The sequence below is a fragment of the Echiichthys vipera genome (assembly GCF_963691815.1).
Source record: "Echiichthys vipera genome assembly, chromosome: 3".
NCBI lineage: Eukaryota > Metazoa > Chordata > Actinopteri > Perciformes > Trachinidae > Echiichthys > Echiichthys vipera.
In genome coordinates, this window is record NC_139828.1 from 8,285,872 (window position 1) to 8,310,339 (window position 24,468).

Sequence of the window (24,468 nt, forward strand, 5' to 3'; positions counted from 1 at the left end):
TGTGTGTGTGTGTGTGTGTGTGTGTGTGTGTGTGTGTGTGTGTGTGTGTGTGTGTGTGTGTGTGTGTGTGTGTGTGTGTGTGTGTGTGTGTGTGTGTGTGTGTGTGTGTGTGTGGATACATGTGTGTGTGTGTGTGTGGATACATGTGTGTGTGTAAGAGAGACCTACCTGCCATATCTAGCAGCGGTGGACTCAGACCACTGGCTGGAGGCTGAGATGTCCTCGTCCTGTATCTGCCCTCCCGTCATGCCCAGAGGATACCGACACACACCTGAGGCACAACAACATGTTCCATTAAAAGCAGGGCCCGATTTTAGATGATGACAGAAGTATTTTTCCAGATTTTTCCATATTTGCTGAAACTGTGAGTATATTCTGACAGAAGCAGCGATCTGTGAAATAGTAAAGCCGCTCTAACTCTCTCTGTCTGCTCCTAATGTCATCTGCTAGATTCACTGAGCTCGACCGACAACCAATCAGAGCCAAGGAGTCACTGTAAAACTAGGCAGCGCAAGTTAACGCAAAGTTACTGTGTTGCATATTTCTTACATGAAGTGTTTTCAGGAACATATTTTAGTGTACTGTTTAGCTGAGAAAGTTTGTCCGGGTGGTCGGCTGGTAGGCGGGGCTTGGTTTTGGCTCGACTTGGTCACAAACTTTCTTATTTTGCAGCTAAACAGTACACTAAAACATGTTTCTGAAAGCATGTTATGCATGAAATATGCAACACGCTAACAGAATTTTGATTCACATTTGATCAGTGGTGCCTAATTTCACAGTTTGATCGGCGTTCACAGTAGTTATTGACACTGTGTCAGAGACTCCTCGGCTCTGAGTGGATGTTTGGGCACCGTGGAAACTAGCAGATGCCATTCGGAGCAGACGGGAACAGAAGATGGAGATACATCACTTTTTAACACATTGTTAAAATAAATTTGCAAATCTGAGAAAAACAAACATTTTTTCATAGAAAGTTACGACTTCTGCCTAAAACCACCCAATGGTGCACACACTTGGCTCCGCTTTGGCCGACAATGGCTGAACGGCTGCATTATCACGCTCACTTCCCTTTGAAAAAGCGTTGAAAAATTCAAAAACGTACTCAAACACTCACCAGACACTCTCAGACATTTCTAAGACAGAACTACTTAATTCCCAGCTCCTGTCATGAAACCTTCAAAATGTGATGGATAGTGCTGGATGGAGAGGTGGGGTGGAGTACTACACACACGCACACACACACACACAAGCAACTATACACTCCTTGCACTCAAATTGTGGTTGTTTTATTGAAATAATAAGCTGGATCCATTCAGTATCTCTGCCAGTGCAAACAGTGCACATGTGCCAGCGTTAGTTACTGTGTGTGTGTGTGTGTGTGTGTGTGTGTGTGTGTATGTGTGTGTGTGTGTGTGGTAAAGCTGGCAGGTTTCAGCCCATCACTCCCCCACTGTGCGGTCAATAGAAGAAATATGCCCTCTGTTTCCTGCATGCCCGTCCGCCCCCTCACGTCTCCGCTCTCTCCTCCTGTGTGGTCCGACCCCTCCCTCTTTTCTTTTGTCCCCCTTCACCGGCGAGAGGTGATAAAAAGTTAACAGCATTATTTCGAAAATCTTTATCTCATTAAGACTTAGCTGAGCTTGACGCAGCCAGCGTGGTATCTATTAAGTTTTTACAAGGCTCTGAATGAATCTACTGATTTCTGGAGCAAGAAAATGAAAAGGCGCTTTTCCGTCCCACGTTATCTACAGGGTTGGGTTGATCTTGTGTTTTGGCCCTGACATCGATAACTCCACCTAACAGGATGTGACCGCTAGTTAGCCTCGTGTATGGATGAAAGAGCCTTTCTCTGTGTGTGTGTGTGTGTGTGTGTGTGTGTGTGTGTGTATGTATGTGTGTGTGTGTGTGTGTGTGTGTGTGTGTGTGTGTGTGTGTGTGTGTGTGTGTGTGTGTGTGTGTGTGTGTGTGTGTGCGTGATAGCGTTGGGCTTTCAGTGGAGGTGGAAGTGGAGGCTGACCCTGTTGGCCTGGCCCCTTGTATCACAGAAAAACCTTTGAGAAGATGCCAGCAACAGCAGAGCTCGCAGGTCTCTCTCTCTCTCTCTCTCTCTCTCTCTCTCTCTCTCTCTCTCTCTCTCTCTCTCTCTCTCTCTCTCTCTCTCTCTCTCTCTCTCTCTCTCTCTCTCTCTCTCTCTCTCTCTCTCTCTCTCTCTCTCGCTCTCTCTCTCTCTCTCTCTCTCTCGCTCTCTCTCTCGCTCTCTCTCTCTCTCTCTCTCTCTCTCTCTCTCTCTCTCTCTCTCTCTCTCTCTCTCTCTCCCTCCCTCCCTCCCTCCCTGTGTTTTTCTCTCTTCTCTCTTTTCTTGATCTCCAAATATTTGCTTAAAAGTCAAGATGTGAAAATCCCCTGAAAGTTTGGGACTGATGGTCTGATATGCTGCGCTCGTGTCCGTGCACACAAAACACACACACACACACACACACACACACACACACACACACACACACTTGGCAGTGACACAGTGACAGCTCGAAGGAGGCACAAATAAAAACTCTTCCAGATGTCTACGCCTCCTCTGTCCTCTTTTCATCTTGTCCTCTCTAACCTTTGTTCCATGTTGCCCTCTTCACTTATCCCCAAATGTTTACACCCCTCCCCTCTCCTCCACCCCACTCCTATTACTCTCCTCGCACCAGATCGCCTTGGCCATAAGCAGACCGCATCAACAGACATCATCTTCTCATATTCCCGGCATATTAGCGGTATCCTTCGCTGCGTAATTACGTGACCGATTTAATGATAGGTGCGGTGCTCAAACTGCACGTATGATAGCCGTAGTAAAACACAAATCGTCAGAACCTGCTTCAAGAGAAACAGCAGAGATCTCCAATAAATGATTTCAAATCAAATCAGAGCAGGATAAGATGACGGGGAACGTCAGTGTTTGAAAATGGAAAGGCTGGATTGATAATCACTGGCATCGAGGAGCTGCAAAAGTTGGTGCAGCGTTGCAGCTCGGCCCAGAGGTTATGGGGTTTGAGGTGGTTGGCGTTCCTGCGCTTGTGAGAGCCAATCACACAGAGGTATAAAGAGTGCAAACAGTCATGGAGACAGAGAAAGAGAGGACCACTGTGCAGCATCTTTTACTCTGTTTCTCACACACTGGGAAGACACACGTTAACATGCACAAAATGTTTTTTTCCCCGTATTCTGAAAAAGACAATATTCCTGCTAAGCGGTTTACATGGCTAATGAAAGATAGCTTACACTAATATTCCTTTTTACAGAGTTTTCCGTCAGTGATGGAGCTGTTCGACCATGCAAACACAGCCTTCAGTTTAGTTTATTTGAAAGGGAATTAATAATTAATAAATAAACATAAATACACATGGAATTAAAACACCTGAATTTGCCAAGAGGCCATTTTCCATCTGTAGTCCCGGGCCAAGGTTTTACAAAAGGCTTCCTTAAATACAACCTAGCAAAGACGACATACCATGGCATACAGTGTAAAGATTAGAAAAGGGTACACGGTTGTTAAAATCAGTCGAGCAGTGATGACGTAAACATACATACAAAAATCCAAAATCCAAATCACGCTCATAGGGCCGACCCTTGAAATCCGATATTTTCAGCGAGCAAAGAGGAAGTTTCCACCTTCAGCGGAAAAACGTGAAAACAACTTTCCCGTATCAAACGCTGCACGTGCATCGTTCTGCACAGTGAAGCTCACACATCCATCAGGGGGACCGAGAGGAGAAGGACGGGGACTTTAAACGTTACAGTTAAATACACAGATTCAATTTACACATATAAACAATGCAAACATATAACATTCAAACAGAATATGATGTTTACACGACCTGTATCAATCTATATTGTCAGAAAAATAGTGGACTCGTAAAGTGTGCATGTAAAAACTGCTCTGAGTGGAAATGCAGGGATCATTTTGTGTTGTCATGTGGTTTGAGGTGGTGTCATTTTCCTCTGAAGTCTTGCCAGAAAAATGCAGTGATACTAACAGACAATGCATCGTCACTAGTTGGGGGAAAATGCTGAAATTGCCCGGGACATAATTGATGAAAATAGGAGTCATTATCAGAGTCTTTAACCACATCCTCGAGAGAGTCAGAGAGACGGGTTTTAGTATATCGTGCCGGATGTGTGACCGCTCTTCCAAATGTTGGTTTTCACTGTGTTTATTTATCCACCCAACCCACTCAGAGGTGACCCCAGGGGTGAGCGAGGCATACACACACACACACACACACACACAGACACACAGACACACAGACACACACACATACTGACACACACACACACACACACACACACACACACACACACACACACACACCACCATCCTTCAGGCTCCACATTTGGCCACAGTATCTAAAAATATCACCACAGAAAAAGGTGGAAAAATACCAGCCTTGTGTGGCGGAGGAATGGAGAGAGAGAGAGAGAGAGAGAAAAAGAGAAAGAGAGATGAAGGAGTAATGGACCAAACCCTCTCTCTCACCTCTTGATTTTTTACCGCACCCTGACTCCTGAAAGGCAGGTTTGTTCTGCAGTGTTTGCTGTCCAACCGCTGGCTCCAAATACATTCACACACACACGCTGTGTAGTCACGCAACTTGACGTTCACGTTCGCTAAATAATAACTGCAGATTTAGTTGTGTTGCTTTTAAAATAACTTTCTGATTTATTTATTACATTTGTGTTACACAAGGTGCTTTAAAGCTGCAACATTTTTATACAAACATTGGATCAAATGACTACATATAATATTTAAGGGGTCGCTTGTGGTGTGGTGAACTCACAGAGAATAATCAAACAACTGCTGTTTAATCAGCTCTACGGAGCTTTTCCGCTCTCATCAGCTTTGTTTCCAAAGACAGTAGCAAAGAAATTCAGCTTTTTTAGCAGCTAGAGAGAGGAGTTGAGGGAGAAAAGCCGAGCTAAAAAGAGAGTGAAATCAGAAACTCGTGATTTAAATGTGAATAATGTGTTTACCTCAAGTGTAGTTCCTCCATTTTGGCCACTTGAGGCCCCAAAAGCGAATCAATCCCCACAGTGTCCTAACCTGACCCCGCCAGATGGATTGATTCTCATTGTCTCAGCATTTCCATCTGGGAACTCTCCTTTTGGGAAGGGGCGAAAATACTGGTTGCTGATTGGATAAACCATCTGTCCATCACCAACATACGGGCCAAATCAACCAATCAGATCAACGAAGTGTACGACGTGCTAACAGCATCGAGGCAAAGCTCACAAAGTAAACAACATGTCGGTAAAGGATATTTGCAGTTTGTGTAACGCAAATTTACAGTTAAAAGGCACAAATTCAGGAGCCCGGTCCATATTCTAACAGAAGGATCACAGAGAAAAAAGCGTTGGAGAGATTTGCCCGATAGCTGCGCTCATCTCATCAGCGGAAGCCGCCATGTTGTTTACACTGAACAGTCGCTTCTCATTGCGTCACACTTCGACCCACCTCAAAACCAACACTGATTGGTTCGGTCGCTTGGCAAACTTCTCCAAATTTTCTCCGCCGCATGTTACCAGACTTGTGAGTAAAATACAATGGAGCTCAGAGATCAGGACGGTCTCGAGAGGCTTATATCACGCCTGGGACCAGCAAATATTTCGATTATCTGCATTGAGGCCCATTCATTTTTTACGATCTCAGAGGTCCCATGGGGTCTAGCGGAAGGGGCGGGACTTCACCACTCTGTAGTAGCAGCATAAGTAGTCAGAAGTTATAACGTCAGATGATTTCTTCTTTCAAAAGTTACATAGTTTCACTTTAAGTTAATACTTTCACGGTTTTCTGCAAACATCCTCACGAGCAGAAGCCCACACAATAATTGCACTGGTTGATATTTGGCTGCTCTGCCCGGGCCCCGGCTCATGTCCACACCTCCTCCCCTTCCACAGTGAAATAAAGTTCGCCCACTCACGAGTAAAATGGGAAAGACAGGGATGGTATAACTCCATTGCTTGGGAATTTTAAACAGGGGAAAATTGGCATCACTCAACATCTCAGCTCTACTAAATTCAGCCATGAATATTTCCAGACCGTGGAAAAATCACCCTCTTCTCAACGCGGCAGAACTAAAGCATTAGACAGAATTAAAGGTGGATATATCCTGCTTCCATATATTAGAGCAGGTTGTGATTCAAGCTTTTAGCGACACTGGAGTCGTTTTTTTAAAAAGTAATCATCATCGCTGGTGTGTTTTTCGAGTGAAGAAATCCTTAGAGTCAGATTACAGATACAAAACTTTGTGTTAAACGGTGAACTTGTTGAACTTTGACCATGATCGGATGCACAAATAGTCCTTTCCATGACTTATGAGTGGTCAAATACTGGGAAACACACACACACACACACATACACACACACACACACACACACACACACACACACACACACACACACACACACACACACACACACACACACACACACACACACACACGCACACAAAAGTGTTGGGGAGAAAGACAGAGCTTATTTCAATGGACTTTCCTGCTGTCAGAATGTCTGGTATGCATTAGCCACAGACTCCAGTGGGATAGCTGGATCCACAGTATGCGTGTGCATGCGAGTATATGCATGTGAGCAGGCACACACACACACACACACACACACACACACACACACACACACACACACACAAACACAAACACAAAAGAGAGACGACCAAAGAAAGTCACTCCCACAAGGGTCAAACACTCAAACGTTTAATTAAGTGTAGTTGAGAAGATGCCTCATAAAATATCCACCGGCAAAAGTTTTGAATGCTGAATGGTAGAAGATCTAAGATTGTGTAAAAAAAACAATATTTTAAGCTTCCTACGTTACATCCACATCTGGTTAAATAGGCCAGAAATGCAGCTATTAATATATATATGTGCAAGGAGAACTCTGCATGAAAGTAACCACAGCATGAAACTCCTTCTATAAACTATGATCTCTATCTCGCTCACCCTCTCTGTTTCTACTTCTTCCCTCGCTTTAAACAAAATAAAGGAAAAACATATAAAACTCTCTTTTATGCTGTTAGCTTTGGCCCGAAGAACAAATGCATGACAAACAGGGAAAGCCAGGTTTAGAGCGTGTGTTTGTGTGTTTATGTGTGAACGTCTGTGCAGCTCATTCGAATCATGAACGTAACTTTTTGTTTGTTTTATTCTCGGCTTGAAAAATGTAACGTTGGTACTTTTGATTCAGCGCCACTGACCGAGACAACCCCAGAGGGCCTGTCATCATGACCTCATGTTTGTTTTTATTTTCATACGCTCTCAGAAAAAGAAGTTGGACGTTCAGTTGAAGAACAGTGATTGGGGTTAGGGTGTGTTTGGCGCTTGGCGGCCCGTCGACCAGTTTCCAATTCACATTGAGAATAAATTGATTCACACTGGGATTATTTTTGTTCTTTTAATGTAAAAAAGGTGCAAAAGTGCATAAAACTGCATCAAAACAGAGCTTGTTTCAAAGAAAAGTGCCAGAAAAAAAGTCCTAGAAACTTTGAACATGTTTAGTTTGTGTCGTTTTTTAATTTTTGCGTTTATGAGACATTTATTTATCAAGTTATAATCCAATTTAATATTCTAATAATTTTGGGGTTTTTATTTTTTATGTGGCTGTAAATGTTCAAAATAAAATATAAAGAACAAGCGTGAAAGAACATGAAAGTCAGGCCAGATTTAGAGAATTAAGTCATGAAAGAGTAGGTTGTCATATTATTATAGATTCTGATTTTAAAGATCCTCTCTGGACATATATTAAGACATTGCTTGGAACAATAATGTCTGTCTGATGTGTTTTTTCCATTAAAAAAGTCTATTTTTTCCCACATTAAAAGGCATCTTCTCCTTCTTCCTAATTAAAAATTCCAAAAACTATGAATATTCAGATGTTTTTCATTTCTAAAGACACAGCAGGTCTTCGGCTTCACTGTAAAACTCGTTCTCAGCTTCAACTTTCTACGTCACACTGATAAAAGTTCAATATTTAACCAGAACTGACTTTCAGAGTAGTTGTGATGTCACAAACCGTGCTCGTAGGCCGGCACCTTTATCACAACTACTTTGAAAGTCAGTTGTGATGTCACACAACTTCTTTAAATCAGATTTTTAGCGAACTCAGAGACACTTTGCACCTTCAGCAGATAAACGTGAAAACAGCCTTGTCTCTTAAGATGAGATTAGATAAGATAAGATCTTTTTTATTATTCCCACAAAGGGAAAATTTCCCTTTACAGCAGCAAAGTGAATATCAAACATAGAGGAAGCATCAATAAGAAACAATAATTTATAAAAAGCAACATAAACACGGACATATAGTGCCAAACTCTGCACAGTGAAACTTAAACATCAAACTGTAGGAACAAGAAGAAAAAACAGAGGGGGACTTTAAATTGTCACCAGTTTTTTCCTTTACATAAATAAAAAAATAAACCATAAACTGATGCGTAAAAATCCATCTGAATGTGTTTAAAGAGTTCGACGCTCAAACTCTTCCCGGAGAGGAACGCCGGACCTCTTAGAACGAAAATCTGCGACCTTGGAAAGGTTCAAAACAGGCAGTTTGTTGGAAAAAGGCCTTTTGTTTATTAACAAATTTTTTCTGTACTTTACTGTAACTAACTTAGTTCAGTAAGAAAGGCTGCTACACTTCACTGCACTTTACTGTAACTTAGTTCTGTAGGAAATGCTGCTACACTTTTAACACTGTTATCACTTATCGCTCCTTCTCACTTATTTAGTTTGTACTTATTTTATTTCTATCTGCTGCTAAACTGCACGCTGCGTATTGTTGTATATTGTATAAACCTACGCTTAACCACATTGTCTGTTGCACTCTGTCACACTTAGTTATTGTTTGATTTATTTTATGTTAGCTTTATTTTATTTGATTTATGTTTTTATGCTTATTGTCACTCTGATCCTTTCCCACCTTTGTATTGAAACTGTTGCACAATAATTTCCCTCGGGATAAATAAAGCTTCTTGAATCTTGAAGCGGCCCCTGGCCTGATAACATTTTGCAAAAGTTCCCCTCCGGGCGAAGCACGCTGAGTTTCATTTCTGTAAATATGATGTAAAAAGTTTTATTCTGAAAGTGGAAGTGGGCTGGAGCGAGGCGGGAGGATGTGGAAGTGATGGGGCGTTTTTTTTTTTTTTTTTCCACTGTTATTTTATTCTTTTTAAACACTGCTTGGCAGAGTGAGGTCAGAGTGACCTGCAAACTCTGTGTTGAACCTTTCTGACAAAACCATCATGAACAACTGTTTAGATCTGAGCACATGCAATCCATTATCCTTTCAACAATGGAGGAAACTCAGCGTGATGACAGAGGCTCTGAGACTGAAGTCATAAACAGTAGCCACATCGAGGTTTTCACTGGCAAATATCTGCTGTATTTCAACAATAACCCCCCAAAAAAACTCTCTCGGGTTCCCATTTGTCTCTGTCTCTATTTCCTTGTTAAAAAATCATTGGTCCTTTTTCATTGACATCACAAAAAAACACCCGTTCAGTGGAGGGAGAGCTGCAGAAAGCCGTGCATGCTGGGATCAAAGAGGCCAAACCAGAGAGAGAGGACCACAGGGCAGCACTTATCCAAAATCAGAATCAGTCGCAGTCTGGCCCGGAGCCCCAAACACGACCAAAAAAATCACAAAACTCCTTCGACAGCATTCGCAAACTCTCAAATAAGATCTCATTGCAGTCAGAAACAACAGCAAAGGCACAGACCTGGGTTGACCTGTGACGTGACGGCTCCCAACAGGTGGAGGAGGATGAGCAGGAGGAAGTGGACGTCCCGCAGGTGCTTCATCCCAAACACACGCACACACACAGGCTTCCAATCTGAAAGAGAAGACGCACACAGCAGGTTAAGCAGATGTAGGATTCAAACACAGTTTAATGTGCAGTTTCACAACGAGGCTAAAAGGGTGAAAACTAGCTCAGTTTGTTATTTTGTTATATTCTCTCCTCTGTCTTCATGGGAACCAAACATTTGTTTGGGGAAAATAGGAGTTTAATTGGAAGCATGTTTTTATTCCACTCATTAAAAGACACAATAATTGCCACCAAACTGAAATTTCCATTTATTTAGTGCTTTATCGCTCTCTGAGAGACGGCCTATTAAACTCTAACAGTGGTGATATTTCAATATCAGCCACACGAGACAGAGCGCTCTCAGTTCATGAGATGCAATTAAAATGAAGCTTTTTTTTCGTTTTATAATTTTTCATATTACACACTAATTGTAGGAACGAATGATGAATGAATAAATGATGCAGGAAGGGGAGAAAGAGACACTGAGTCACAGACATGACTTCAGCTGCACGGACGCAGCGCCAACGCGCCGCCTCCGACTGACCACTTTGTCCAACACAACCAGTTTCAGCTAGTTTCACATTTGTGCGACTTCAAACAAAGAAATGCACGCAGCCTTTTCTTATTTACAGCTGACAGAGGGACGAGGATGCGTTCAGTTTTTATCCTCATCAGCAAAACCTTCCACTTTTAGTTTGCTTCACTTAAACAGTGTGGTGCAGCTATCTGATCATGAGCGGGTTAACTACTTAGAGAAACCAGCTGGGGCTCTTTTACTGCTGCTCAAAGTCTCTGTTATATAAGTTTTATTGTTCACACCATGTTATTTGCGTCTTATGTAACAAAGCTGTGTATTAAATGAGACACTTTGATGTTCGTGGAGAGAAGAGGGCGCATGTTATGCTCATTTTCAGTTTGTATTTTGGACTAAAACGTGTTTATATGCTTTAATGTTAAAAACAAAGTATCTTTCTCATACCGTCTGTCTGAATATACCTGTATTCACACTCTGTTATAGCGCCTGTCGCTTTAAGACCCCCCTCCTGAAAAAGCTCAGTCTGCTCTGATTGGTCAGCGTTTCCAGGTCTGCGTATATGTGTGCATCGTCAGCGTATCATTGCAGCCAGGGAACAACTGTAACGGCACCATCAGTATTATTAGACCTGGATAGGACGCAACCACTCAGCCTTTATCCCCACTTTATACAATATGGGACAATATGTTTGTTTGTTTAATTTAAGTTTTTTAATGCTTTTGTGTTTTTTTTGCCACTATCTGATGATTTAGCATCTTTATCGTCTGCAGGCGTCAAGCTTTGTGCTACAACTCCAATGTAAATACTAAAATACATCAACAAAGACGGGTCATCTAAACCCAATTACACATGACACAAAACAAAACTACCTTAGCACTGTGGGAATTTTCTCTGAGAGACATCAGTGTGTGTGTGTGTGTGTGTGTGTGTGTGTGTGTGTGTGTAGGTGAGTGTGTGTGTGTGTGTGTGTGTGTGTGTGTGTCAGACGTTTTCCTGGTCGTCATCTCCGGCCAAAATCAACATTTTCCCATTGAAATAACAGAAGGATCGGCAGCACGCTGCAGCGCTCCGGTCAATGGAACAAACCTGGACTCCAGCACAAATATCCATTCACATCGTGTTCAATCTGCTGTCAGTGACTGCGCATTACTGTACAACATTCTTTCTTCTAAAATATCAACATATATGCTTCGCTCTCGTCGCTTACGTTCAACAGGGGGTCTCCTCCGGCGGTAACTCTGTCTGCTACAGTTAACCTCTGTCCACATTCATCTCTGACACATATGAAGCGCAGGTTCTCGTGTGCTGCCTGTGGGAACTAAATCCAGACCTGTTGATTTTGAGTTCACGCCAAAATGTGCTCTAGTTTTGACCGGCAGGCTTGATTTTATAAAGATACCTGATATATTGAAGAACAAGTTCCTCAGCTTTCCACATTGCCTGGCTCCAATAATTGGACATGTTCGTTTGGAAATATTAAAAAAAAAGATATTTATAGTTTGTTTTTTCCAAAGATAAATCCTCTGGATTAAACTGAATCCCCAAAGTCTCTTGCATTAAGAGCCAAATGCTCAAGTGGACCTTTGAAGTAATCGTGTGGTAAAAATGTCCTCAAACTAAAGTCGTGCGACCAGCGTCGATGGTCCGCCCACTGAATCCTGTGACCCTAATTAAGGCCTGACTTGCCTCCTTCATTGTGCCTGAACACATAATCCCATTGCTTTTCTTACTTCCTTTTCCTGCAGCTTCAGATTACAGCCACTTCCCACTGACGCCTTGACTAAGCTTAACTCCTCTTGGCCTTTCATAGCGAATGAAACACAAACACCTGATGGCTTGTGTGCATTTGGAAGTTAAGAAATGTGTTTACCATGTGCTGGAGAACCTTTATGTGAAGACTGCTTGTGCTGTATCAGGGAGGTGAACTGACCTTCAGTTCGCAAAGGCCCATAATGGTGTGGTTGCATGTTTTAGCCCATTTACTGCAAATCACATACATTTTAAATTACAGCTCACTGATTCAGTATGCTACGAGTGGGTCAGCCTCTCAGTCTTCAACAGCTTTGGTCCAGATTGAGATCTATCCAAAACTATTGGACTGATTATAAAATGTAGCACAGACATGCAGAGGATGATTCTGACTTTTCATCAACAGGTAGAAAAGTCCACTTCTCCAACACACAAGACACATTATCTGTAAACGTAATGATCTATCTGCCAGTTGCCCTTTGAGATCAGGGGCCGTATCCACAAAACATTTTATCTCAGCACTAAAAGTTCTTGGTTTTGAGTCATTCCTTCAAACCTTTTCCCAAAGCCTCAGAGACCAACTTCTACAAAGGAGTGGGAGGGACTCCTGAGCTAAGACTTGAGGGCGGGGTCGACCTCGTTGCTATGGATGACATCATGTGTATCCCTTATAAGCCCACAGTGATTGGCTGAGAGGGAATGAGTACCTAAGAGTGAATCTATGATAGAAACACTTCAATGGGGAAGTGAATAAACAACCGCACTGGAGTCTGAATAGGACGTCTGGGGCAAAATCCTCCTGACCCACAGCTGAGAGACTGAAGATCGTCTGCGTTGCACAGCTGCATTTTTTTAGGACTCCTACGTTTTTATAGATCTAGGAGCTACTCTAAGCACTAAAATGCTTTGTGAATTACACTTATCTTAAGAAGTTACTCCTAAATCAGCAACTTAGGACCTACTCCTAGCCTTAAGATGTTTTGTGTATACAGCCCCTGAAACATAACACATGATCATGCTTTTGTTAGCATGCTTACATGTTAAAGGTTAATCTGGAAATCTGTCTGAACGGGAGAAGGGCTAGACGTATCTACCAGAACAAATGAAACGCAGACAATTTGTTTAAACATTAGTCCTTTGAGTTTTCAGGCGTTCAGCAACACAAAAGCAGCAAGCAAAACCGTTCACTCTCATTGGATACCATCACAAAAAGCCGCCCAAGGCTGCTAAATAAAAATGTGTTCTGTCTGATCAGGCCTTAAAAACGCCTTCACACCAAACTGTTTGCTTTGGTTCCTAGATGAGTATCGCACCAGTTCATGAACAGCAGCAGTACAACACAACTGTGATGGATAACTTATGTACGTAAAGTAAAGTCTCTCCATGTGGATTTTTTTACATTTGGAAAGTGTCTGTTCTTATAAAACGCCGTCCTAGACAAATAACCAAGTCCAGTTGCTTTTGACTGAAATTGCTTTGAGGATAACGATGACCTGGACACAGGAGAACATTCACAGGCTTATTGTCTGTTCTTATACTTTGAGTGTGTGACGTTGAGTGTACAGTAAGTTCAACACTGGAAACTTTCTAGATGGTTTTTCGTGATTGTTGAAATGTGGAAATGTTTTTTCTGTGCATCAGTCGTGTTGCTGTGGCCTCCCCCGGATCCAGCTTTGTCCTCGATACCTGTATATGACGTGAACAGCTGTCGTTCCACCTCTGGCCTCTGTTATACAGTTAAGTCAGATCAGTCAGCAGCGCGCAGGTTCACAGCTCTGGAAACTTCTCTCTGTTCTCGTCTTACAGGAACACAGCAGCAGAAACTTACTCACGTCCTATCTCGGTTGAAAAAGTCACTTTCAAGGACATATTTCATATTTTGAGGGGAAAGTGTAATAAGCTTATGGAAGCATTATCAAATCATCTCAATTTCAACTTACTGCTGATACAAAAGTGTCCTTAGCATTTTTTTTTATTATACTCTATTGTTATCAAACGTATAATCTCTATCTTTCTTTGGGCCGTGTGTGCAGAATCGTGTGTGTTCCTGTCCGCAGCTAATCTTGCATTATACTGGACCCCTCAGTTTAATATTTCTTGTGCACATTTATGACCGTGTGCTCAAGGACCTCTCGTGGTTGCGGTGTTGGGAACATTTTGAAAAACCTTTTTTATTCACTGTTTCAAACCTTCATCAGCTGCTGCCTCCTCACTCCTCTACGCTACAAGGAAGCCGTGTTTCACTCTGTTGGAGGCCACATTTTGTCCTTTGTCTTGACTCAAAGACTGACATCCATAGAAAAGTTCGGTCTCATTTTGAACCCGAGCATCTGCAGAAATGATTCCATACTCGATATGTTATGATCCACTAACGTTAGGCACAATACGAGATGAATAAATCCCTTTTTTTCTTATCTTGACTTGTTGATGAGGTCGGTAACACAGTGGCGTGAAACGACCCAGAGCGCAGGCATAATTATGTGTAATTTGTACTTTCTATCTTTTTTTTTGTATATTTATTTTTCTGCTGCTTTTTTGTGTGGTTAGTGTCACCCACTTTGTTACTTATACGTCATTGTAAGAGTAATGTTTTGTTATTGTGTAACAGGGAAGTTGGGTGTGTTAAGGGAGGACATTGTCCTTTTTCATCTATGTTCAAAAAGAAAACTAACAAACATTGTTTACAAAACAAAAAAGACAGTGGCGTGAACAGCGCAGGGCGGCATGTCCACAAGTCCATGTTGGGCTGCGGTGTTTTTTCTTGGTTCAGCAGGTGGTAGGGAGGCACAGCGGTGCATGGCCGGGTCAAACAAACACATGACTTTAACACAGAAGTCGTCCCGTGTGAAACCAGTAAAAGAGAGGCAGGAACACCTGGTGGAGAACTGCACTTTTCTAGTTTCATAATCAACTTCATGCCGACGAGCAACTTAAAAAGAGGACAATGCTTTGTAAAGATCAATTCCAACAGCTACGTCGTGCTGTAGCTGAAAACACAAGCAGCCACGGTAAAAGAGGGATGGTGGGACCGGAGACAGAGGAGCACAACGAGGACCAGCTGCACAAACCCTTGACTGTTTGATTTATTCTCATAGCTCCTGGGAGACAAACGCAGGAAAGAGACAGGAGATCTGCGTCACGTACAATAAGCCTTCCCCACCTGTATGTGGGAGCAGAGCACAGAGAGATAGAGGGTTCGACCTCTGGACTCTTGTAATTTATCATGCAGGAACACATATGCTGTGCTGAAGTAATGCTGGAAAAATAAATCCTTCCATGTACAGTATGTCTGGTATTTTACTGCTGATTAAGCGATTCAGACATTAACAGGCAAAGTTTGGTTTGGATATCACTGGTGTGAGGTAAAGTCTGCTCTCCTCTGTCGCCATGGCGCCCAATTAAACTGGGTCCACCTACTTTTTGATGAGTGGAGCTCAACAGTTTGTCACAGGCTGCTAACTAACAAACAAACGCAGCCAGTCGCACATGAACTGGTACTAGGAGAGCCGCTGGGGAATAAAGGGGGAATAAAGGAGAAGTGCACAAAGAGGAGTAAAGATGCCACTCTGGGCTTTAGCTACAGGGTGGAGGCAAGTATTTGATACAGATGCCTGTCCAAAAACCACACCACAGTAATGCAAGGTTGAGCGTAAGGAGTGGGTTTTAAAGTTTACCCTTGAAACAGTTGTAACTGTGCACCACATTTTGCAAAACACTTGGCATCCTTGGTCTGTCACGTCTAATGGGTTACCGTAGGCGTCAAAAAAGTACTGTTGGATGTTCTTAGTAAAACAGTGTCTCTGTAGCACAAGAGGCTGTATAGACATTCATTATAATGCACCGAATGTTGTGTATTTTGTTTGTTAGTCTGTCCACTGCTAATAAGCGAATGTCAGCATGCGAACACGTTGCACTTAAGCCCTTTTCACACGTGCGCTGCAAAATTAGAATTTTCTAGACATTTTCAAGAGGAGCTGAACGTAAAAACGCAAATGTCCGAATCAGTTGGATCGGATATTAAACAGAGTTAACCTGCCAGATTCAAAGAACGGCTGAGATTATGAACCGGCTATGTGACCGTTCCCAGACGTCATCCTTATGTTCCCCGGTCACATAAGCCTCAGCATTTTGTTAGGGTCAGGGTTAGGCGGTAGTGTTTGAGTCGACATAGGCCTATTTGACGAGGAATTCAGCACTGATTGTGGAAAAAACAACAGACCAGGGAACATAGGACCAAAGAACCTTTATTTAAGAAAAGGGTCCTCTGTTCCCTGATCTCATACAAAGCGGCGAACATAGGTGCGCTCCTGCCTGAACCACACAGAGTATTTCCAGTAGGTGAGAAAACATGTGACACGGACAATCTCTTGTTGTGTGCTACATATTTAAAAGGGAAACTCAACAGACAATCTGGTCTGGACATTGTCCCGGGTTCATATTAGAGAATGGCAAGAATAGTATGAATCAAACTTCAGCATGTATGCCTTGTTATCGTGTTAGCATACCAACATTAGCATTTAGCCGCTAGCGTGGCTGTAGACTTTGAGTCAAGTTTTAAATTCAGCCTGAGTGGAAAAAAATAAAATCAAAACTGCCTCTGATCTTGTGTCTTTTAACCTTCATGGAAGTCTGCACCACGGCTCAGCTCACTCCAGGGTCACAGTTATCAAAATAAACCAAAGTCAGGTTCACTGACGCGTCCAAAAGCTTTCAGAAAAGGGACAAAAACAAACTTGTGCTGAAAGTGTGTATAAAGTAATCAGAACGAGGTCCTTTAAAGCGCAGAAGCATGTTTGACACATTTTAAAGGTCAAAGGGAGCAAGCGTGATACACGTTGTTCTATGAGAGCAGAGTCAAACGTTTATAGGACAAAGGAAGAAGACGGAGAAAGAAAAAGAAAAACATGACTTGAGTGCGTTAAACAGAGCTCTGGTTGAGATTCACATCAGGTTTCACCTTTACTGTGCCGTACCTCCACACTTCATACGTTATACATGTCTGGCAATGACGCAAAAAGGAAAGTTGGCCTCAGATATCCCCACAAATTTCACTAAATGACGTTTAAAAAGTATCTTCTGTCCCTCAGTTACGTATGATCCTCACTCTGGTCTATTATAGAACATGGATCCAACCCACTATATGGTGGATTTTAGTCTCTCCCATCAGGCCGCAGGTACAAAATGCCTGTCTGCAAAACAAATACAGAGGCCGTTTTGTTCCCAAATAGTAATTAAGCTACACGCCAACTTATGAATTAATGGTACAGCCTTCTTAATCTATCAATTTTTGCATTCTGACTTAGTTTTTTGTATCTGCCATGAGGTCTTGTATTCGGTTTTTATCTTTTGATACTAATACCTTTTTGTATTTTATCCGTTTAGATGCCCGAACCACCTCAACTGGCTCCTTTCAATGCAAAGGAGCAGTGGCTCTACTCCGAGTTCCTCACGGATGCTGAACTTCTCCCCCTCTCTCTAAGGGAGAATCCAGCCACCCTCCTGAGGAAACACATTTCAGACGTTCGTTCTTTCGGTCATGACCCAGCTTTCATGACCGTAGGTGAAGGTAGGAACGAAGATTGATTGATGTTCTAGTAGACACTCAAAATACAAGTATAAACCTGAAAATGAGCGTAATCTTATAGAGTCAAAATACATTTAACAATAAAAACAATAACCAACAGTTACCCTGCTTTTCTAAGTCTGAAAATCTTTTCATGCCTAACAGTCGATTACAGCACGACAGCCGTTTAACAGTCCTGTTACTTTCCCCCAGAGGGCCACGTGTAAAAACAAAACCATATGTGGTAAATGATCCCAAATGTGGTGGCAAATTACTGTATCTACTGTACCAGTGGGAGTTATGGCACGTCATTTCACAGTAAATATAATATCTAACATGTCAGTCAGTCACTTAGACTAATAAATGTCTGTAGATGTTTTCACAGATATGTTCAAAGTGCTCAATCACAGCAACACTCAGTCTTGGGCGTATCATGAGACAAAGGGCTCCTGGGCACAGACATGTGAGAGGCCCCCACTCCACATGACAAAGAGTCGACTTTCAGAAGTTTTGTAACCATTTTGTTTCTCTCTGTGGTCATTTAACATCCATTTTTAGTTGTTTCGTATGACTTTTTTGATTGTTTTGCACCTATTTTTAGTCATTTTGCATCTTTTGTGGTGTTTTTAAATCTATTTTAAGACATTTTACGTTTCTATGTTGTCGTTTTGTTTCTCTCTGTAGTCATTTTATTTCCATTTTTAATCATTTTGAACGTCTCTGTCGTCATTTTCTGTCTCTACTTGGTCGTTTTGTCTATTTTCAGTCATTCAGCATCTCTTCGTGGTTGTTTTGCATCCCTATAGTCATTTTTCATCACTGTGTGTAAACTCATGGTGATTTAGCATCTCTTTGTTTAGCCAGGGCCTAATGATACGGGCTCCTGACCTTCAGTAATCCATTCATGCATTCATACCGACAGTATTATGACTAGAACAAACTTTGACTGGACCTTTGTTTGAATTCGGGTCATTATAAACATTAAATGTTGATAGGCAGCAGGCAGAGTTTATTGTGTCGACTTAGAGCAGAACGTTCCTGAATAGACTATTGACCTGATTTTGTACTTCTGGGGTGGAGGGGAAGCTCTGTGCCCCATAAATATCAGCTCCCTCTTGGCTCGTTCAGGAAGTGGTGAAGGACAAATACTCCCCTCAGAAACCCACAGAGCTCAACCGTGAAACACAGAGAAACCTGTACTCTACTGTACTGTACCTACAACTTGAATCTGAAGAACAAATTAAACGCATTGGAGATTCACTGACGAGTTTCCAAATACAAACGTCGTAAATAACTTTTCTTCACACAATGAAATCGACCTCTTCCTCGTCTTATAACCCCAGAGACACTCTCATCTCATGCATTCAGAGAGAGCTCGCCGCCGCGTCCTTTTATTTAGTTTTCCCAGGCTTTCGTGTTTGTATAAATAAATCAGATTTTCTTTGGAGGGTCGAGCCAAGCACACAGAGTAACGTCGGTGTACCACCAGCTCCTGCACCCTGCCTGGGAAAGCCTGAAATGTCAACACGCAGGTTTACCTGGCTCTGTTCCCTGCCTCCGCGTCTGTGCACGCACAAACACACACACAGCAGCGTCAACACTGGGGGCTTTACACGAGCCGCTGCAGAAGAGGGTCCAGAAGAACTGAACGCTTCACCAGATTACATCTCCTCGTTCACACAGGGCGGGATTTCTGTTCAACAATATGACTTCAAATGTGAAATGAAACCACAATACTTTCAATCAAATAACAAGGTGACAAGTTCACCTAACGTGTCAGTCAGTCACTTAGACTAATAAATGTCTGTAGATGTTTTCACAGATAAAAGTGCTCAATCACAGTTACATTCAGCCATGGGCGTATCATGAGACAAAGGGCTCCTGGGCACAGACATGTAAGAGGCCCCCACTCCACAAGACAAAGAGTCGACTTTCAGAAGGTTTGTAACCATTTTGTTTCTCTTTGTGGTCATTTGACATCCATTTTTAGTTGTTTGGTATGTCTTTGTTATTGTTTTGCACCTATTTTTAGTCATTTTGTATCTTTTTGTGGTGTTTTTAAATCTATTTTAAGACATTTTACGTTTCTATGTTGTCATTTTGTTTCTCTCTGTGGTCATTTTATTTCCAATTTTAATAATTTTGCACGTCTTTGTTGTCATTCTTTGTCTCTACTTGGTCGTTTTTGTCTATTTTCAGCTATTTAGCATCTCTCCGTGGTTGTTTTGCATCCCTACAGAGATGTTTCTGTCATTTTTGAAACAATGAAATGATGAAAATCAAAATGCTTTCACATCATTTGAATAACAATGTGACAAGTTAATTTGCAAGGTAAACTTCTTACGCTGAACATATTATATCAGACAAGGATGTTGGATTCTTGCTTTTTCATCAACCCCCACCTCCTGTACTTGATGAATGGAAAAATCTAATCATTGCTGTGTATTTTTCTAGTTACCCTGCAGTGATTGTCATTGTTGCAGTTGTGGTAGCGGCTCTTTGAGGCTGTTCATAAAAGGTAATGAACAGACCAGTGCATCACTCACGGTCATCACTTATGAACCACTAGAAGTGTTCTAGAGACCATCTGTCTATCAAAGGCTGCCGGCCCATCGAGGAAAGCCATCAGTGCCGTTCTTTGCTCTACTCTCAATAAAGAAACACTCTCCAGTTCTGATATGGCTGACGCTTCTGCAGCTTCTATATGTGAACCTGTGATTCTCGCGGCACCTCCCGTTATCGCAATTATTTAGCTGCTGTGCAAGGTGATCTTGTAGCAGCGTTGCTACAGGTGTGGGTGTATTTATTTGTGCTTTAGTACCTTAGGCTGTAAAAAGTAATGGACTTAGCCACTGTGATGTCACCCCCTGGTTTGTGGGCAACCGTTTTGAAGCCTGGGGTTTGGCATTTGGCCGTCGCCATTGTGACGGGAATGACTATTAACATGTTTTAGTTTTTAAAACACGTGACAAAACACATTCTCTATCTCGTTGTGATGCAGTTTTATTTATCTCTGCATGCGATGTACAGACCTGTATATCTTGTGAAGATACTTCCCTTTAACCTGTGATACAATTGTGACTAAAATTTACAGGACAAGTCGCCCTCGTGTTCTGATATGCTGCTGTAAACGTCAATGTGTATTCAAACTCTACAGAACCTGACCTTCAAGGCACTCTTCCTGACGGGAGCCGTTTATGCCTGCATCTTGAAGACGGCTTTCCTTGCAAGAAAATGATTTGGAATGAACTCACACGGAGAAAGAAGATCTTATTGTTTCTTCATCTGTCTTGATCGACCCTTATTGACTAGTTTTCCCACAACACCATCTTGGTATTTTGGACAAAGAAGTGACCGTATTTGAAAAAGGAGGTGGAGCTGGGGAGTTCTTTCTTTTTCTCCCATCTCTCTCAGTGTCTGATCGATACTGACGTCTTTTTGGAGCCTGTGCAGTCGTTGAAGAAATCAAGTTTAAAGCATTGGCTTTTATTTTCAGGCCTGGAGGCTACGTCCATTGTTTTTTTCAGTCTAAGTTTAGAACGTAACCGCAGTAAAACAATAAAGTTTTACGAGATACAGGTTTCATTCCTCTGAATCCCTGCTTTGTTCTCACTAACACCATTCCCTCTCTTCATTCACTCTCTAGCTTGCTCAACCACCACTTTCCTCTCTTTGAATTGCACAAAGATGCCAATCAGCCAATTATAACTACTTTGTAAGTGTGTGTTTGATCCCATAATGGTATAAAAGTATGCCACATGACTGCTTACATTTCTAAACAGGGGCCACGGATGAAAGCTTGCTTTTGGCTCTATCAGGTGCCATAAATGTAGCATGTGGAGCGTCCGGGGCTTAGAGCCATAACACCACATCCCTGGTTTAGTTGCCAATGTGGAGGTTTGTATTGTGTTGACCTTGTTAAATAACTAATAAATGATGGCAAACGTTCTGGGTATATGAGCTGTTAAAAAGATCTTAATTGCAGTTAAAAGTTAAATAATATCAACAAATCTTACTCAGTTCAGATCTATTTTCTGAACCCAGACTTCATGCTGAGGTTCAAAAGCTATAAACTGCACATACACCGTAAATAAGTGTGTGTGTGTTTATGTGCACTGTTGGTGCTGGGCCTGATTGCTTTATAGTGTGCCTGTATGCTGCGCACCGTAACCATCCACATGTGCTTTCTATTATATCCTCCTGTTTCTCCCTGAAGGCTGAACCATAGCATCACAGATATTTTACTTTTATGGGAATGCATGAAATCAGAATCACGTTTCCCAATCAGACCCAGGTGGAGTCAAGTAAACACACGGCAGTAAAAGCTGAGAATGAGGCGCGAGCACATGCATGCAGGCCTACACACACCCCCCCCCCACACACACACACGTAATTAAATGTTCTTAACTGGAAGAGAAAGCTGCACAGAAAACAATCATCTATTGTCTGGCTAAGATGCAACACCTGGAGACTGTTCTGGTCTACTTTATGGTAGGATCCACATACGCACATGTTATGATATACAGATTTTTAATGTTTTGCTCCGCGATAGAGTGGATGAAAACAAGACTCTGCTTCGTAGGCAATAGTTTTACAGTAACGTGAAACCAACAGCTGAAAAAGCTAAGGGTGTGCTGCTTCACAGGCTGCAGGGCTTTAAAAGGTCACGTCTCTTTTATTATAAAAGTATCAAAACACTCCACGGAGAAATGCACACGACTCGTATTCAGAAACTGTGTCTTTAAACAAACAGTTTGGAGGTGTCACAGAAATATAATTTAAAGTGCAGCTACGGTCATTCACCCGGCTGCAACAACGGTGCAGAGATGCCGAAAGTGCGAATGTGGAAGACCCTGAAACGTCGACCAATCAGAGCAGACTGGGCTTTTTTTAGGGGGGGGGGGTGTCTTAAAGAGACAGGCGCTAAAATAACATGTTTCAGACAGAGGGTGAACACAGGTATATTCAGACAGACAGGATGAGGAAAATAATGTGTTTTTTGAACATACACAAGTATGAAAAGATGCAAATAATAACACCTGAAAACAAACATAACACGTCCCTCTTTAAATCCAGCTGTTGAGGCGTGTAACGAAGCAGAGTGTAAGGTTTGAGGTTTGACTTTAACACTCTCCAGCAGGAGCCCTCCTGCTGTAGCTCCTCACTGATGCCGCCATTAGGGAGCTGTAATTGCCCAAGGCATGAACTATTCACGCTGGTGTGCAGGTGCTTGTGAAGGCTACCAGCTCAGCTGAAGCTTAGCGGCCACAAGGGAGACAGAAAACGGTATTTTATCTACCTGCAAAATCTACCAAATATTTCAGCAAGGACTTGTTCATTGTGAATATCCTGCAATGACGAAGGCTGTGTTTGTTATGTAAGGAGAGCAGCCCAAAATCTTTGACTGGAAATCCATTTTGATTGAATATCCAGGCCCGCAACTTTACGGCTACACTGTCAGATTGGAAAAACACCAGCCCACGCCAAGAAGCTCTTTCTTTCCACTTCCCCGTTAAAGCAGAGGTCGATCCCCTGCACGTTGCTTAAATCAAGAGCATTGGTGCACTCGGCTATGATGAGAAGTGCTCTCTTCAGTTTCAACAGAAAAAGGACACCTGTAGTCTTAAACTACGTGTATAATATAAAGTGGAAGTATTATTTTTTGGAATAAAGTACCAAAAAATACGCATACACCACTTTACAAACCAAGGGAAAGAGCTTTACATTGTTAAGGACGATTCAATCGAAGGTTTTCAGTACAAAAGGATTTTTCAGCTCAATGTTTAAGTATCTTACTATTTTAGCTGATTGGGGAGAAGCTTGTTTGAACCACTTTATACACTGTAAAGTATTTTAGTGGCTCAGTGGTTTACACTGTTGCCTCACAGCAAGAAGGTCCAGGGTTCAGTCCCCAGTCCATGTTCTCTCCGCGTTAGTGTGGGTTTTCATAAAAAAGGTATTGAAAAAGTGAGATTTCCATGCCTTTTTTATTATAAAGCAGGTCATGGTGCTATATAAATACTGTGAAAGTAAAAAAATGTGATCAAATTAATAATTTTCTCGATTAATCGATAGGTTGTTCGGTCTATAAAATGTCAGAAAATGGTGAAAATTGTCAATAAGTGTTTTTCAAAGCCCAAAATGACGTCTGAATCTGTTCACAACTCAAAGATATTCAGTTAACTGTCATAGAGGAGTAAAGAAACCAGAAAATATCCATGTGCTTTTAATCAAGCCGACCGAAATAAGAATGATATGGAGCCTTTAATGTAAAATGAATCAGCAAAATAGTAATAGTTGTCAGATAAATGTAGAGTAGTGGAGTGAAAAATACAATAGTTCCTTTTAAAACGTAGTGAAAGCGTCTCAAATTTAACTTCAAAAGTATCTTAATGAACATACTTTCCACGACAGATGACACATAGATCCACTCTATTGACATGCAGGTGAAAATATCAGCAGAGCAGATAGTAACAGCTAAATAAGAAGGCAGATGTCGTCCACACAGCCTGATACGTCAGCAGTGACAGCTTCTTCCCTCCCCAGGCTCTCATTTGCACGCAGTGGCCGCCTGCAGCACGTCATGAGGTCCTTTTGATGTTGAATTATTACCTCGGATCTTCCCTGACAGCCTGTAATTAGGTAAGTGAAGGGGAACCGAGAGACAGCGAGGTGGAGAGACGGACAAACAAAAAGAGACTGCCACTTGTAAACAGGAGAGAGAGAGAATGGGGAAGGACTGAGGCCACATGTGCAAAGACAGAGGAGGA

The 24,468-nt window shown here is 42.0% G+C and overlaps 1 protein-coding gene across 3 annotated transcripts in view; it reads right to left on the reverse strand.

The window, feature by feature from the left end:
• The window catches only part of ddr2a (discoidin domain receptor tyrosine kinase 2a), a 45,514-nt gene that overhangs the window by 16,442 nt on the left and 4,604 nt on the right, over window positions 1-24,468 (reverse strand). For all 3 annotated transcript variants that reach the window (XM_083940375.1, XM_083940376.1, XM_083940374.1), the window contains exons 2-3: window positions 9,765-9,878; window positions 169-271 (exon numbers count right to left, since the gene is read on the reverse strand). In XM_083940375.1, coding sequence (XP_083796501.1) covers window positions 169-271; window positions 9,765-9,846 — 185 coding nt within the window. In that variant the 5' untranslated portion in view covers window positions 9,847-9,878. The remainder of the gene's footprint in view (window positions 1-168; window positions 272-9,764; window positions 9,879-24,468) is intronic.